The sequence below is a fragment of the Mycetomoellerius zeteki genome, unplaced genomic scaffold, assembly GCF_001594055.1.
Source record: "Mycetomoellerius zeteki isolate Tzet28-1 unplaced genomic scaffold, Tzet1.0 scaffold121, whole genome shotgun sequence".
NCBI lineage: Eukaryota > Metazoa > Arthropoda > Insecta > Hymenoptera > Formicidae > Mycetomoellerius > Mycetomoellerius zeteki.
This window is the reverse complement of record NW_017256136.1, coordinates 288,307-304,906: the sequence shown is the minus strand read 5'-3', so window position 1 is coordinate 304,906 and position 16,600 is coordinate 288,307. Positions and strand designations below refer to the sequence as shown.

The window sequence follows — 16,600 nt, the reverse complement described above, 5'->3', positions numbered from 1 at the left end:
GTGTGTGTGTGTGTGTGTGTGTGTGTGTGTGTGTGTGTGTGTGTGTGTGTGTGTGTGTGTGTGTGTGTGTGTGATGCGCGCGCATCTTTTGAATGTGAATCTCATGTAAAAGCATGATTAGAGATTTGTCGCGTCGCATGCTCCGACATGTTCCAATATGCTCCTGCTACAGCTCTTACTCACTTCAACGCGCTTGGTAGAGTGAATAGCAGCTATGATAGGAGCATGTTGGAACATGGAGCTTGCGACGCGAACAAATCTTAAGTCTATCGCGTTGTTTGTACTTTTTGCACTCAGCATCTTCACTTTCTCTTTTTTCAACGCCCAAATATACATCTATCTCATTTTAAGTTCAAAAATTTTGAGGGATTTTAAGCAACGCAAACAGATCTAATGATTTCATTCTTCCTCATCTTCCTATCACATCATTAAAAAAACGTAAAACATTAAGGAGGTTTCTACCTTGTTGGCCAGAAAAAATGGATAATTTTTAGGAATTTATGGAAAAGGAACTATTAAAGATAAAATTCTAAAATTCGGAATACATTTAAATTTATTTTAATTAAACAAAAAAAAATCGCTACAATAATTTAAGTGATAGACAAGCTGGGCTGGCCGGGTTGGCGGAGTGTGCGGCGGAACGAGATGGCCAGCTGGTGGAAGTTCTTAGAGGCTCAAAAATGATCTAAAAAAAAACAAAAATTTTTTTATAATCTATAGAGGTTTGTACTTCATATAGACTAAAATAAAAAAATTATAAAAATTTTTGAGTGAGTTATAGTCATTCAAACAAAAAAAATTTTTTTTACGAAAAATTATTGCAGTTATTTATTCATAAATAAAAGTTTTCAATATTTTCTCTTTATTCTGGTCTACTTTAGAGAGGCGGTATTTCCGAACATTTTAAGACCAAAATCATATCGATCGCATGATTTGGAACTTGTACAGAACTTCCACCAACTTAAAAAACGCGTTTAAAGTTTAGGTAATACTTACAGCTAGTCGGCGATCCCAGGACCGTATAGTACTCCCTCGTCCTCTTTATATAGCTCGTTTTTTGCATATTTTTGAAAGTACAATCTTTAAGAATATTAAAAAAAATTGATTTTTTTGACCAATAAAGTAGAAACTCCCCTTAAAGCCGGAAACAATGAAATTCACAGGCAGTGGCCTAGTTTACATCGTGCATTTGATGCGGGTACTAACTGGTAATTTTCTATTAAATTATCTTAGTTTTGGTCATACGAGTAAACATATACATGATATATTTAATTAATTATTTTGATGTATATTATATACCAAATATATTCTTTAAATACATTGCTGAAATTAAGATAATTTAATAGAAAGTTACTAGTTAGTTCCCCTATCAAGTGCACGATGTAGGTTCTATGGCATAGAACGAGACGAAACGAAACGGTAGTCGTGACATGAGATAAGGCCGGAATCAAATTACGCATTGAAGATTGAGATTGAAGATTGAACGATTGAAATTTGACCAATCGAAACAATAGGATTTAAAATTCCTTTGTCTTCATTGGTCAAATTTTAATCTTCAATCTTCAATCTCAATCTTCAATGCGTAGTCTGATTCCGGCCTAAGACTGGTAAGAGAAAAACGTAAAAGTCGTGACTGGTCGGAAAAGTGTTTCGATCTCTGAATCAGCAGTGGAATTCTGTAACTCGTTATGCAATCGTTATGTGCTCATAATGACTACATAACGAGTTTTACAGAATAACACCCCAGTCACCCACTTTTCCGACCAGTCACGTCTGTGACTTCTACGTTTGTTTCTGTCTTACCCTACGTCACGACTGCATCTCGTTACATCTCGTTCTCTGCCATAGCCCTAAACTAGGACATTAGTATTAATTAGGGAATTAGAGATTTTAACCTATCAGAAAGCGTCCATTCTAGTATGTACATGATTTCTGATAGATTGAAATTTGTTATTTCCTGTTCCTATTGCGTGTGCTTTTCATTATGTTTCCGGCTTAAAATTCAAAATGTTGAACGACAGAGGTTTAAAACTATTTAAGAATTTATCGAGTTTGTGTTCTATCCCGTGATAATTGAAAATTTATGTGTGTTACATTTTATTTTTTCATTCTTTCCTTTTCCCTAAAAAAAAGAACCGATTAAAGTGCGCTTACTTTTTTTATTATAGGAAGTGCTATCGAGATGAACAAACGTATATGTCAAGTGACATTGACAATTTTTCGACAGATGTTTATTCTTATTTGTTTACTCTCATTTGTTTAAACGATAAATGAGCAGCAGATTTTCAAAATACGTTTTGTCTAAAATTTCATTTTTTTAGTTAGAGATGGCATAGTGTTGGAAGACTCATAAGTTACTCTGAGATGTTCAGAAAGGATTTTTTCATCATTAATTTATATGCTGAAAAAACAGACATTTCGAAGTGCATTATGTTTTTTAACTAGAGACGTATGACTTCATCGTCATAGGAAGAAAATTTGCTGCCTTAGAAAAGTTCTGTATTTAAATCTCTTCATAACATATAACTGAATAGTAAGATATTAAAATTAAAAAATCCATTTTATAGAGGATGAACAATCATGAATTTTCATTAGAATTTTAAAATAGTGTTCTCTTTATTAAAAAATTTTTTGTACATTAAATCTCAATTATTTCAGTGAAATTTAACTCGTGGCATCGTTTTCAGCATCCTATAAGAAGCACCTTGTCTGGTTCAAAATAATTAAAGAAAATTTTTTTGTAAACTAGTGTTATTAATTAAGAAAATAATCAAAAAAATAATCAACTAAATAATTAAGAAATATCTGACACTGATTACTGAGTAATGGAATTATCGAAAAATTTTTAAGTCTGATTACCGATTACTCGGGTAATTAAAATTATTTACATTCTGATTACTGATTAATCAAGTAATCAAAAAATTTTATGTTTTGATTATTGATTAATGAAGTAATTAAAAAATTGTTTTTACTTGATTAATCGACTAATGAAATATTTTTCCTTCTAATTGCTGATCGAGGAATTGGAAAATTTTCAAATTTGATTAATGATTATCTAAGTAATCGTTAATCGAAGCTAAAAATATTACTATGATGCCGATCTCTGGCTAGCACAGGCAATACTAGCAATATTAGTAATACGTTAACAATATACTAGCGATGCGATATGATAGCAATTCATCAGCAATACTTGGCAATATTGTGCGCAATAGGTGAAAATATAAGGTGGTTGATCCCTTGCATAAGTTTTATTGTCACACGGTTCTGAATGTCCGAAATGTTTGTAAATCGAGTCTCTTTCATTGCTTTCTTTAGTTTAGGGTGCAAAAAAAAGTCTGCGAGAGCATCTTGTACTCTCCTTACTCCCGAAGATCAAAGGAATAGGGAGAGTGCAAGTGATTCAAAATGATAACGTAAAATTGACTCAAGAATTAATATTGCCATACATGTTTTGAATTAGAACCGTCTAACAAGAGACATAAGGCGATATCCAAAGACGATTTTTCACAAAATTTCCGCTTAGTTATACGAACGTTGTCAGAAACGTATCGTCTCTAGGTGGGGATTACTTTGAAGAACAATAACGATCATTCGTATATTAATTGTTTATTTTCTCATAGCAGTCACTAAACTTTATTGCTATACTGTGGCAATAAATAAATAAATGTGTGTGGTTTTGTTCGCGCGCGCGTATTCAATTAATAAATATAAGGATGAAAAGGCCGAGCAAATAAATGACCAAACTTTGAATTAAGTATTTATTATTTTTACTTGTAGCAAAAATGAAGTAAAAGAGATTTCAAGTTTAAAAATTTTTGGTTTTAGGATACTTTTTTCCGCTGTTAAGTTTTTGCAAAAGTATTTAATAAGAAAATTGTAGATATTTTACTTTATAAATATTGCTCTGATTTCTATTTGTAAATAAGAGTTGAAAATAATTTCTCATAACGATGTTACACCACTTGACATAATACCCATTAAAATTAAATCCTTTATCATCATCTAAATAAGTCACATTTATCGTAAAATTTATTGCTATTTACATATGCTCTATATATATTTTTAATTTTATTCAAATTATTTAGCAGAAAATTACTTTTATAATACTAGAAGAAAAATTGTATTATTTATTTTTAATGGATTATTAATGTAAATTAATTTATTTTGTACTACTTACATAACATTAAATTCATGCTCTTATAAGAATCTTGCAGAGCTCTTATCAGTTACCTCAATTTCTGTACTAAAGAAACCTTCATCTTATCATTGTTTTCGAAAGTCAAAGCTATATGAATAACAATTAATCATTTGATAGAAAGAAATAATATATACAAATATAAATAATAAGAAATTTTGTCGATAATGCAATTATGTAATTTACTGCGCGAGTCTTGAAATTTTAGTGGAATATTACATAAACTTAAAATATACTTCCTCTCGATCGTCAAGACGTTCCAATTTTAAGTTCTTTAGTAAAGTGCCGAAAATTTGGGGTTCCTCACGAGGGCCCACTCAAAATTATAAATATCTGCATAATTTGGATAAAATATTAAAACTACGTATATATTAATGAAATAGTGTGGAACATACGATAGTAAATCAAAAGCTACATCTTCATCGAACGAAACTAAAATAAGATTATGTTTACTTTTCGAGGTTAAATTTATATGCAAGTTTATGCACGTAAATATCTTTCCAGAATGACCGTTGACCTATATAATTTTTTGTTATCATTAAAATCATAATTCTTTAAACTATCATAATCTCGTTTTTGAGAAAAGTCTATGATAAGATTTGTGTGCAGTTAGTCAAAAAAGCGTCTGCGAGCCTTATCTATCACTATCAGTAATACATGAAAGGTTACATTTTCAACATTTTTTTCTCTCTTATTTCATCGTTAACCTACCGTAGAATTTTACACACGTCAATTTCGGTACTTCAGCTTCATTATATCAAAAACTATACATTTCTATGGTAACTCGATTTACTAAAGAACCACCTTAAAGCTGTTCATTAATTCCCGATTTACATTACATAAGTTGCCTGCTGATAAGAGAGCTCATTCATTTTATTGTTAAAATCAATGATAATGATTATAATTATGATTATAATATCGATTTTACAAATTTCTTTTATGCGAGATCGCACATTATTACATTGAATGTAGGCCGAGTGCCATTAGTCTTCTGGTTTCTCCGTCTTACGGATTTTATTTTTTCCCTTCTCGTGTCTCAGTCGGATGAAAATAGTATAGTAGAAATAGTATAGTAGAAACAGGCTAAGGCCAGTGATCTAGATTGGTATATTCTACAAATAAAGATGAGGATGTAGAATTTAGTTCTAAAAAATTATTTAAAACTAAACAGAGTATTTGAGAAACTTTCAATTTTTAACACGTAAACTTAAACAGTGATACTCGTTTTTACATATAATTCCATTATTTATCAATAATTCCAACAGATCTTAGATTGCAATTTACAGCGTTTTAAACCCGCAGTGTTTTTATTCATTGAGAATCTATAATATTGCAATCATTATAATAGATTAAAAATATGGTACTTAAATACAATCGAAACAGAATACTACCTTATTTGTTCACATGCGCGCGCGCGCGCGCACACCACCCACACACACACACACACTCTCTCTCTCTCTCTCACTCACTCACTCACTCACTCTCTTTTTCTGTTGATTCTACGACAAGGATCCATACTTATGGCTATAATTGAATATATCAGATCTATCTAAAATTGATTGAAAGGTACTATTATATATAAAAATTTCGCTTTCTTTTCCTCTGCATAGCATATTTCTAAATTAACTTTACTAATTATAGCGTCGCTAATTATACATAAATTTTAGATAAAAATGTATAGGTAAATTGACTTTGAAGACTAATTTATTAAATTATATGTTTATATTATTTTAAATTAAATCTAAATAAATAGTCGTTTATTATATATATATTTTTCTGAAAAAAAAAGGATTATCTCATGTGTGTTTTTAAACATTAATTCTTTTACATTTGTTTTCTCTCTCATTACTCGGTACGCCGGTATCATCCACAATAAAAATATCTTCCAGGTATTTTCCATCTTCCTTTATGACAATATAATAATATATAAAAGTAAATTAAAAGATCCACAAGAATATTTAAAATTCTCAAATATATATTTGATAAAAATGAATGAGCAAACATGACACTTGCACGTACGTTCTTCACACAAGTTGCTAAAACTATGAAATCTACTAAATAGTATTATGGGCTATAATTCATATTGTCTATGGTCTTACAAAATGAGTATCTAATTTACTGGAAAATCAGATGAAATTCAAAGTAGATTCATCGATGTGTATAAATCTTTTAATCTTGTATATTATAGTCACTGGTAATATGCGTGTACCACAGCGCATAGATGGTTATCTAGGTTGTTATATCTATAGTCTTTCTATAATAATTTTACGTTCATTTAAGCAGGTTCGAAGTTCTTACGATTGGTGCATAAACCACCTCTCTCGCGACATATAATACATCACGAGCTTTTCGCGGCGAATCTTTTGGGTTTATACGTCAGTGAGGTCTAGACGGTGATTCAAGTAACTTGATTATTCGAATGATCACTTTTTCGTTATTGTACATACGCATACGTATATAGTACAGTTATATCGATGAGTGACAGTGTCAGATCAGATCGATCTGGTGTCTTTAAATGTTGTTTTGATAGTTTGAATTTAAATTTGCGATGTTATTTTGGTCACGATTTTTCTGATTGATATCAAAGTATCGAGTTACGTCAAGACAATTATTGATGTGCATCGATACGATTCTGAGCTACTTGATCATACATACTTATCTCTCGATATTAGATAGGTTTTCAAAATTAGCTGATGTCATGTGATCGCGTCAACGGCAATTTTAAAGTTTCTGACCTTATTGTAAGTTTACATTCCGCACTGTTTGCTTTAGAGAAACATTTAATTTTATCTTCGATGATACGGTAACTTATAGGCGATACATATTTTTCAAGTGAAAAAGGAAAATTAAATTATATTATATATGTGTGATATGTATAACTTATCATAATTTCAGACCGATATTTTTTTATTTATAAGAGATGTTATAGTTTATATAGTTATTTCTCTCTCCTCTCATCTCTTATATTTATAATTGCAGTAACTGCGGTATTTTATACATGACAATCGTGTAAATGACATGAAACGCGTATAAAAATTGATTTCTAGTAACATAGGTATATGTACATAGAAATTTAGAAATGTATTCCGTTTTTAACAGTAAAGTAAAGTACGTATCGTTTAATATAAAAATGTTTTTGAAAAAGTAATAATTCAATTACATATACATATATATACATACACACATGTGTATGTGTATGTGTGTGTTCGTGTGTGTGAGTGTGTGTGGGCATGTGTGAAGGGAAGAAAAGATGGTACATAAGAAGAGGAATGGAGAACCCAACGAGGTCTGTATAAATGTTTACTAACTCTATATTATTTAATTGAAAATTTCAATTAATTATTAGGAGGAAAAAAGTGTAAATACAAAAATATGTATTACTTAGAGAGAATTATCATTCTTATTAATGCATTATTAATTCTACGTTGACCCTGATTTTCTTATTAGTTTCGTTACAGTTGCAATTATAGAAATTGTGTTTTCGGAAAGGAATTGTAAAAAACCTCTGTTCTGAAGGACGTGTGTGAAGTTGGCACCTCATCTTTTGGCACCGCAAGTTTTGATAAGAGTTCCATTGGCACCCGCAATAGTTCTATAGTTCCTGATAAGTTATATAAATAGTTCCGTTGATTTAGCTAAAAAAAATAACACTTGAAAATTTGAAGTGCTAACTTCCCCTGGCACCGCAAAATTCGAAATCAGCCAGTTCCAGCCTTCTTTTTGGCATTTTCCGATTGTTCTACAATAGTTTCGACGATGTTTATAGATTTCGCTCACAGTTCTGGTCTTTAGATATTTTTTTAAAGGTTGTTAAATTGCGCGCTCTGACACCCTAAGATAACGTACCTCTTAAGGAGGTTGCAAGGTCATAAAACACATATATTAACATTTATGCTTTAAACAAGCCACATTCATGTGAAAGTTGTATTTATAACATTCTGTTTTTTTTAGCAACACATTTTTATAGACTTTATTTTTTATTAATTTTATTGTCATATACGGAACTTTTAAAAGTACCGAAAATCTAAATTTTTTTATATAAATATTTTTAGTACTTTAAATGACAGAACTCTGAACGAAGTGTATAGAAATCGTTGGAACTATTGTAGAACTATCGGAAAATGCCAAAAAGAAGGCTGGAACTGGCTGTTAAGAGGTACTTTACTCTTGTGGTGCGGTGCCAGCGCGGTGCCAGCGCGCGGTTTTAATTATTATTTAAAATTACTTAGAGGCCGGAACTATTGTTAAAACCTATCAGGAACTGTAGAACTCATCGAGAACTATAAGATTACTTGTTTTCGATTGATTTTTTCGAATTTTGCGGTGCCACGGGAAGTTAGCACCTCAAATTTTCAAGTGTTATTTTTTTTAGCTAAATCAACGGAACTATTTATATAACTTATCAGGAACTATAGAACTATTGCGGGTGCCAATGGAACTCTTATCAAAACTTGCGGTGCCAAAAGATGAGGTGCCAACTTCACACACGTTTCTGAAGGACCATTTTAAAGTTTGCTTATTATTATTTTCGTTGTTTTTTTTAAGCTTTCTGTTCCTAAGAAACAACTCATCGTCAGTATCGCCATTTGTATTGGGATTAAATTCATTTTACGATTACTTTTATTCCTATCATAGAGAAGAGATGAAATATTTTTTTATTCAAAATTCCTAGTATCACATATGTGTGAAATGGTAATACTGATAATCGCAGGATCTTTTACTTGACAAGTAACTGCTTTATCCAAGTTATCCAACACATCCCTATGTTATTTATAATAATAAAATAGATCTAAGAAGTAATCCTCTAAAAAAATATCTGTTTGTGTAACATTGAAAATTTATTACGTCTCCATGTTTCTTGAAATACTTCAGAAAAATTTGTTGTGGTCTGTAAAAATTTACTAATTTGGTATACTCAGAGGAAAAAAAATCATTTCAGCAACTAGAAATTTGAGGACAAATAACGCTTCCACTATGTATTATAAAGTTTTAAGAAGAACAATGAATGACTTACATGAACTGTGAAAATGTAATATTAACTATTTATTCAAAATGATTAATATTATATTATTTAGTTCATTTAATTTATTTATTGTTCTTATTAGACCTTTATAATACATACTTGTGATGCTGTTTCTCTTCAACTATCTAGATATATAAATAGATAACTTTCAAGAATAAAGTTACTAAAAACTTTTTTGTACATTACTAAAAACTGTACTGTCGAGGTGTATCTCTCATTTATTTTTGTTCTCAAAATTCAAACCATATACCGTGCGCCTTTTATTTAGAGAGCCTCACAGGGAGAGTAGCAAATTGCATCACGTGACCGGTCTCCTTCAATTGGACCTGGTCATCAAGCTCTAGAGAGCCATGGTGGGGATATGCCATGCATATTGCATTCATGGTATTTAGGTTAGACGACTGTAAAAGTCGTAGTACGCTTGTGACTGCAATTTCCTTCTCAATTTTACAACTGGTAAGGTCTTTGTAAGTGACACATATTATTAATCTTGGAAGTATATAGGATAAAGTCGCCTATTATGAGATATTTTCTTTTAAAGGCTTGTAATTTATTTAATTTCTAATCCATTTTTCTAAAATTTTTTTTACGAAAAAGGGGAAAACATATTTACAAGAAGACGGTCAGACGTTCGGAATTTAAAAAATTCTGAAACTTACGGTACGTGAAGTGCATCGCCCAGACATTACTTTGGCCAAGCAGTAAAATGCACTTCTCAGCTATTGTCGAGAAAATCGACTTTGAAAAATTCCGAGCGGTATATGTAAACTAGACGGTGAACAAGTTTCAATGGGTGCATTTCAGTACCACGACCGCTCAATGACAGCGCTCACTGAGTAAAAAAGGGATTAATATATGATTAATATGTTTATTTGTTATAATTCGTAATGTAAAATAATTTATCTATTATTATCGATGATCTTTAATATCATATTCCTTACTTATTTATTACTGTTTATTATTTCTCTAATGCCGTGTTTGGGCCGTAAGGTTATGTAGCGCTCAATGAGCGGTGGAGCATAATTAAAAGTACTATAGTTCTAATGGAATATGCCAATAAAATGCAAGCGCTCATTGAGAGGTTGTAATACTAAATGCATCCATTGAGTCCAGTGGCGCAACAGGTAGCGCTCTTGTTTAGTAACCGTTGGATCGCTGGTTCGTTTTTCAGAAAAGATTTACATTAAATATCCGTTGATTACAAAATTTATTAAATAAATTTGATTAATTTTACAGAAATAACAAGTATTAAAAAAAAAAGGGTGAAAAAGTGTTGGCGGAGAATCGAATCAGCGATCCAACGATTACTAGGCAAGAGCGCCGTTGCGCTGCGGACTCGTTGAAACTTGTTCACCGTCCAGTATACATATACCACGGAATTTTTCAAAGTCGATTTTCTTGACAATGACTGAGAAGTGCATTTTACTGTTTGGCCAAAGTAATGTCTGGGCGATGCACTTCACGTACCGTAAGTTTCAGAATTTTCTGAACAAAATTCCGAACATCTGCCCATCTCCTTGTTAAGTAATATTATACTACGTACATATGTACCTAGTATACACGGAATGCTACTTTGATTTTAATCTCTATTGTACTTATTTGGAAATGTCTTATTTTTTATTAGCATTCAGAAATGTTCTCTCTTTTGTCTTTTGAATATGACCATTAATTTTCAATTTTGGACTGTAAAAAATTAGAAGAAATCGCAAAGTCTAGAGACATATAGAATCCGCTTACCTTAGTTTAGTTCCTATTTTACTATCAATTAATAGTATAAAAATATTGCGTAATTATATTTTTATAGTGTTGAGAATACCATACCTAATAGAGAGTTGCTATTACTCCGTAAAACTAGTTACATATATTATACATACATATTATATTATTTCAATGTTGCTAAATTTATATTTGCTACAATTATTTCGTTTTCTCTTAGTGTACCTAATTGGCATAATTGAGATATTAAAGTGTAAAATACGTTAAATAATAAAACAAAATAAGTAATAAGAGAAATACAAGGTCTTTTCTTACTTAAACTAATTTAAATAATTTACAAAATTTTTTGCACAGTGTTTTAGTCGACAAATGCGTGTTTTAGTCAATAAAAATATTGAAGTATCAATGAAGTATGTCAATTTTTATTAACATAAACATTAAAAGAAACTATACTCAAAAAAATTATGGCATAGAAAAATTGAGGGCAAAAATTGGCCAACTTTGACTAACGATAATTTTAGGAAAAATTATCGTAGAATAACGTAGAAACACATTGTACATTTTTCTTAGAATTGACATGCAAAATGTTATAATAAAGGACATAAGGAAAAAGATGAACAGTAGGACAACAGTAAAAGATGCGAACTCAGCATGGAACAACGAGCGAAAACGAGGCAAAAGAGATGAAATTAATGAGCAAGAGGGGATAGAACTGTCCGTCTTCTCTCTCTCTCTCTCGATCTCTTTCTCTCTCTTTGCCATATCAGCACTTAACATTCGATCTCCTCGTGACTCTCGTGACGTTTGTGTAGCAATCGCGCTGTTATCGCATTCTCGTTATCCATCGTTTCTGCGTGGCACATATGTGTTTTAAGCGGCGTCTACAATGACATTTTAAGGTATAAAACTTAAGCTTTAAACCTTAATTGACCAATCACAGTCAAATGTGAGAACAATCGATTATGATTGGTCAATTTCTTACGGCTTAAAACTTAAAGCTTAAGTTTTACGCATTAAAATCTCATTGTAGATACTTTAAAGCAAGATTGTGGACCTAGACTTAAGCCTAAAGCCTTAGTCCGGATCTACAATAGGTGTTTTAAACCGTAAGAAACTGACCAATTACAATCGAATCCGAGGAGAATAATCGACTGTGATTCGCCCATTTCTTATGGCTTAAGGCTTAAAACCCTATTGTAGATCCAGGGTTAAGCTTAAAGCTTTAAGCTTAAAGCCTTATGTAGGATTCACACTGCGTACGACATTGGACGTGCGTCCGATATCCAATAGAAGAGCTTGTTTTCTTGATACTTCAGCTAACAATATTTTGTCGTACGATGATGTCGTATGAAAATGTTCATCAAGATTTAACTTTTTCGTTCGACGACGTACATACGACGGATACATTGCAATGTGCAACTTACAAAGTATATGCAGATAAAAATGTCGCTAACTAGAACCGAATTCTCTTATTGGTCGTACGTCGGATGCCGTACTCAGTGTGAATCCTACATTAAGCTAAAGAAATTGACCAATCGTATTCTCCTTACATTCGATTGTGATCGTTCAATGGGTGCATTCAGTACCACGACCGCTCAGTGAGCTCTTGTATCTGTTTGGTCTATATTTTTAGTTCTAACGGAATATGCCAATAAGATGCAAGCGATGCATGAGCCCTCAGTGAACGGTAGTACTGAATGCACTCAATTTCTCGTGACTTAAGGCTTAAAGCTTAAGTTTTAAACACTAAGCCGTAAGAAATTGACCAATCATAATCAAATATTCTCCTCACATTCGATTGTAATTTGTCAATTTCTTAAAAGGCATAAAAGGTTTGTTCGCGTCGCAAGCTCCAACGTGCTCCAACATGCTCCTACTATAGCTCCTACTCACTCTATCAAGCGCGTGTATCTAACGGAATATGCCAATAAGATGCAAGCGATGCATGAGCCCTCAGTGAACGGTAGTACTGAATGCACTCAATTTCTCGTGACTTAAGGCTTAAAGCTTAAGTTTTAAACACTAAGCCGTAAGAAATTGACCAATCATAATCAAATATTCTCCTCACATTCGATTGTAATTTGTCAATTTCTTAAAAGGCTTAAAAGGTTTGTTCGCGTCGCAAGCTCCAACGTGCTCCAACATGCTCCTACTATAGCTCCTACTCACTCTATCAAGCGCGTGTAGTGAGTAAGAGCTATAGTAGGAACATATTGGAACATGTTAGAGCATGCGATGCGACAGACCTAAAATTTAAAGGTTAAGTTTTACGCCTTAAAATTTTATTGTAGACGCCACTTTACGCACGCTAAAGCATTTGAGAGATACCTGCAGTATGTTCTAATGGAATATGCCAATAAAATGCAAGCGCTCATTGAGAGGTTGTAATACTAAATGCATCCATTGAGTCCAGTGGCGCAACAGGTAGCGCTCTTGTTTAGTAACCGTTGGATCGCTGGTTCGTTTTTCAGAAAAGATTTACATTAAATATCCGTTGATTACAAAATTTATTAAATAAATTTGATTAATTTTACAGAAATAACAAGTATTAAAAAAAAAAGGGTGAAAAAGTGTTGGCGGAGAATCGAATCAGCGATCCAACGATTACTAGGCAAGAGCGCCGTTGCGCTGCGGACTCGTTGAAACTTGTTCACCGTCCAGTATACATATACCACGGAATTTTTCAAAGTCGATTTTCTTGACAATGACTGAGAAGTGCATTTTACTGTTTGGCCAAAGTAATGTCTGGGCGATGCACTTCACGTACCGTAAGTTTCAGAATTTTCTGAACAAAATTCCGAACATCTGCCCATCTCCTTGTTAAGTAATATTATACTACGTACATATGTACCTAGTATACACGGAATGCTACTTTGATTTTAATCTCTATTGTACTTATTTGGAAATGTCTTATTTTTTATTAGCATTCAGAAATGTTCTCTCTTTTGTCTTTTGAATATGACCATTAATTTTCAATTTTGGACTGTAAAAAATTAGAAGAAATCGCAAAGTCTAGAGACATATAGAATCCGCTTACCTTAGTTTAGTTCCTATTTTACTATCAATTAATAGTATAAAAATATTGCGTAATTATATTTTTATAGTGTTGAGAATACCATACCTAATAGAGAGTTGCTATTACTCCGTAAAACTAGTTACATATATTATACATACATATTATATTATTTCAATGTTGCTAAATTTATATTTGCTACAATTATTTCGTTTTCTCTTAGTGTACCTAATTGGCATAATTGAGATATTAAAGTGTAAAATACGTTAAATAATAAAACAAAATAAGTAATAAGAGAAATACAAGGTCTTTTCTTACTTAAACTAATTTAAATAATTTACAAAATTTTTTGCACAGTGTTTTAGTCGACAAATGCGTGTTTTAGTCAATAAAAATATTGAAGTATCAATGAAGTATGTCAATTTTTATTAACATAAACATTAAAAGAAACTATACTCAAAAAAATTATGGCATAGAAAAATTGAGGGCAAAAATTGGCCAACTTTGACTAACGATAATTTTAGGAAAAATTATCGTAGAATAACGTAGAAACACATTGTACATTTTTCTTAGAATTGACATGCAAAATGTTATAATAAAGGACATAAGGAAAAAGATGAACAGTAGGACAACAGTAAAAGATGCGAACTCAGCATGGAACAACGAGCGAAAACGAGGCAAAAGAGATGAAATTAATGAGCAAGAGGGGATAGAACTGTCCGTCTTCTCTCTCTCTCTCTCGATCTCTTTCTCTCTCTTTGCCATATCAGCACTTAACATTCGATCTCCTCGTGACTCTCGTGACGTTTGTGTAGCAATCGCGCTGTTATCGCATTCTCGTTATCCATCGTTTCTGCGTGGCACATATGTGTTTTAAGCGGCGTCTACAATGACATTTTAAGGTATAAAACTTAAGCTTTAAACCTTAATTGACCAATCACAGTCAAATGTGAGAACAATCGATTATGATTGGTCAATTTCTTACGGCTTAAAACTTAAAGCTTAAGTTTTACGCATTAAAATCTCATTGTAGATACTTTAAAGCAAGATTGTGGACCTAGACTTAAGCCTAAAGCCTTAGTCCGGATCTACAATAGGTGTTTTAAACCGTAAGAAACTGACCAATTACAATCGAATCCGAGGAGAATAATCGACTGTGATTCGCCCATTTCTTATGGCTTAAGGCTTAAAACCCTATTGTAGATCCAGGGTTAAGCTTAAAGCTTTAAGCTTAAAGCCTTATGTAGGATTCACACTGCGTACGACATTGGACGTGCGTCCGATATCCAATAGAAGAGCTTGTTTTCTTGATACTTCAGCTAACAATATTTTGTCGTACGATGATGTCGTATGAAAATGTTCATCAAGATTTAACTTTTTCGTTCGACGACGTACATACGACGGATACATTGCAATGTGCAACTTACAAAGTATATGCAGATAAAAATGTCGCTAACTAGAACCGAATTCTCTTATTGGTCGTACGTCGGATGCCGTACTCAGTGTGAATCCTACATTAAGCTAAAGAAATTGACCAATCGTATTCTCCTTACATTCGATTGTGATCGTTCAATGGGTGCATTCAGTACCACGACCGCTCAGTGAGCTCTTGTATCTGTTTGGTCTATATTTTTAGTTCTAACGGAATATGCCAATAAGATGCAAGCGATGCATGAGCCCTCAGTGAACGGTAGTACTGAATGCACTCAATTTCTCGTGACTTAAGGCTTAAAGCTTAAGTTTTAAACACTAAGCCGTAAGAAATTGACCAATCATAATCAAATATTCTCCTCACATTCGATTGTAATTTGTCAATTTCTTAAAAGGCTTAAAAGGTTTGTTCGCGTCGCAAGCTCCAACGTGCTCCAATGCGGGCGTGCGTGCGTGCGTGCGTGTGTGTGTGTGGTACGCATGTGTGTGCGCGCGCGCGCGCCTTCGCATCTTGCCTGATGTTATCTCTGGCTCGTCATCATTGATAACGGACAAGTGGAATTTTCAGTTTAGCTCAGCAGCAGCAGCAGCAGCAACGGCAATAACAACAGCAACATGCCGACTACGAAAGTACGTGTACTTGTGCAAAGAGGATAGGTGTAATTTCAAATTTAAAACCTAATGTTGGACAGTGCCGAATATAAGGAAAAGAACTCTTTTTGTTTTAATTTTTTCAGATGTTATCTCTGTTGATATATGCAGGATACTTCTGCCCGGGAAAAAAAGATTAGATCCGACCAGATCAAATTATATCTCGGCAAATTAAGTTATATGTGGTCAGATATGCTCAGATATGACTTTTCATATCTGCGCAAATCTGACTTTATATGTTCATATATAATTATATGTGGAGCGTAATATGATCTTCGATCTCATATCTAATCATATATATTTATATATAACCTTACATAGAGTGTATCATCTATTGACCGGATTTATCACATATATATGTATATATATATATGTATTAACATTCAGTGTGCGTGAATCATTAAAATAGTAGTTCCTGTACATTTGCAGATGTCAAGCAGCGCTAGATATACAGGTTAGGATGGATGTTGCTTGAGAGCACCATAAAATTAATTCTCGAATTCAAACGCGAAAATTTTTTTTATTATAATTTTTTCGTAAGTATCAAGCCCATTCTACATTAGACGCAAGT

At 32.5% G+C, this 16,600-nt stretch overlaps 1 protein-coding gene across 8 annotated transcripts in view; it reads left to right on the top strand.

The window, feature by feature from the left end:
- aralar1 (calcium-binding mitochondrial carrier protein Aralar1) overlaps positions 1–16,600 on the top strand; it is a 50,050-nt gene that overhangs the window by 896 nt on the left and 32,554 nt on the right. For 2 of the 8 annotated variants that reach the window (XM_018461386.1, XM_018461393.1), the window contains exon 2: positions 15,952–16,008. The exons of 2 other annotated variants lie outside the window; for them this stretch is intronic. In XM_018461386.1, the coding sequence (XP_018316888.1) occupies positions 15,952–16,008 (57 nt within the window). Of the gene's footprint in view, positions 1–6,592; positions 6,598–6,617; positions 6,635–7,435; positions 7,482–15,946; positions 16,009–16,600 lie in introns of those variants that run through there. 4 more of the 8 variants (XM_018461392.1, XM_018461391.1, XM_018461390.1 and 1 more) reach the window with 3 other exon arrangements.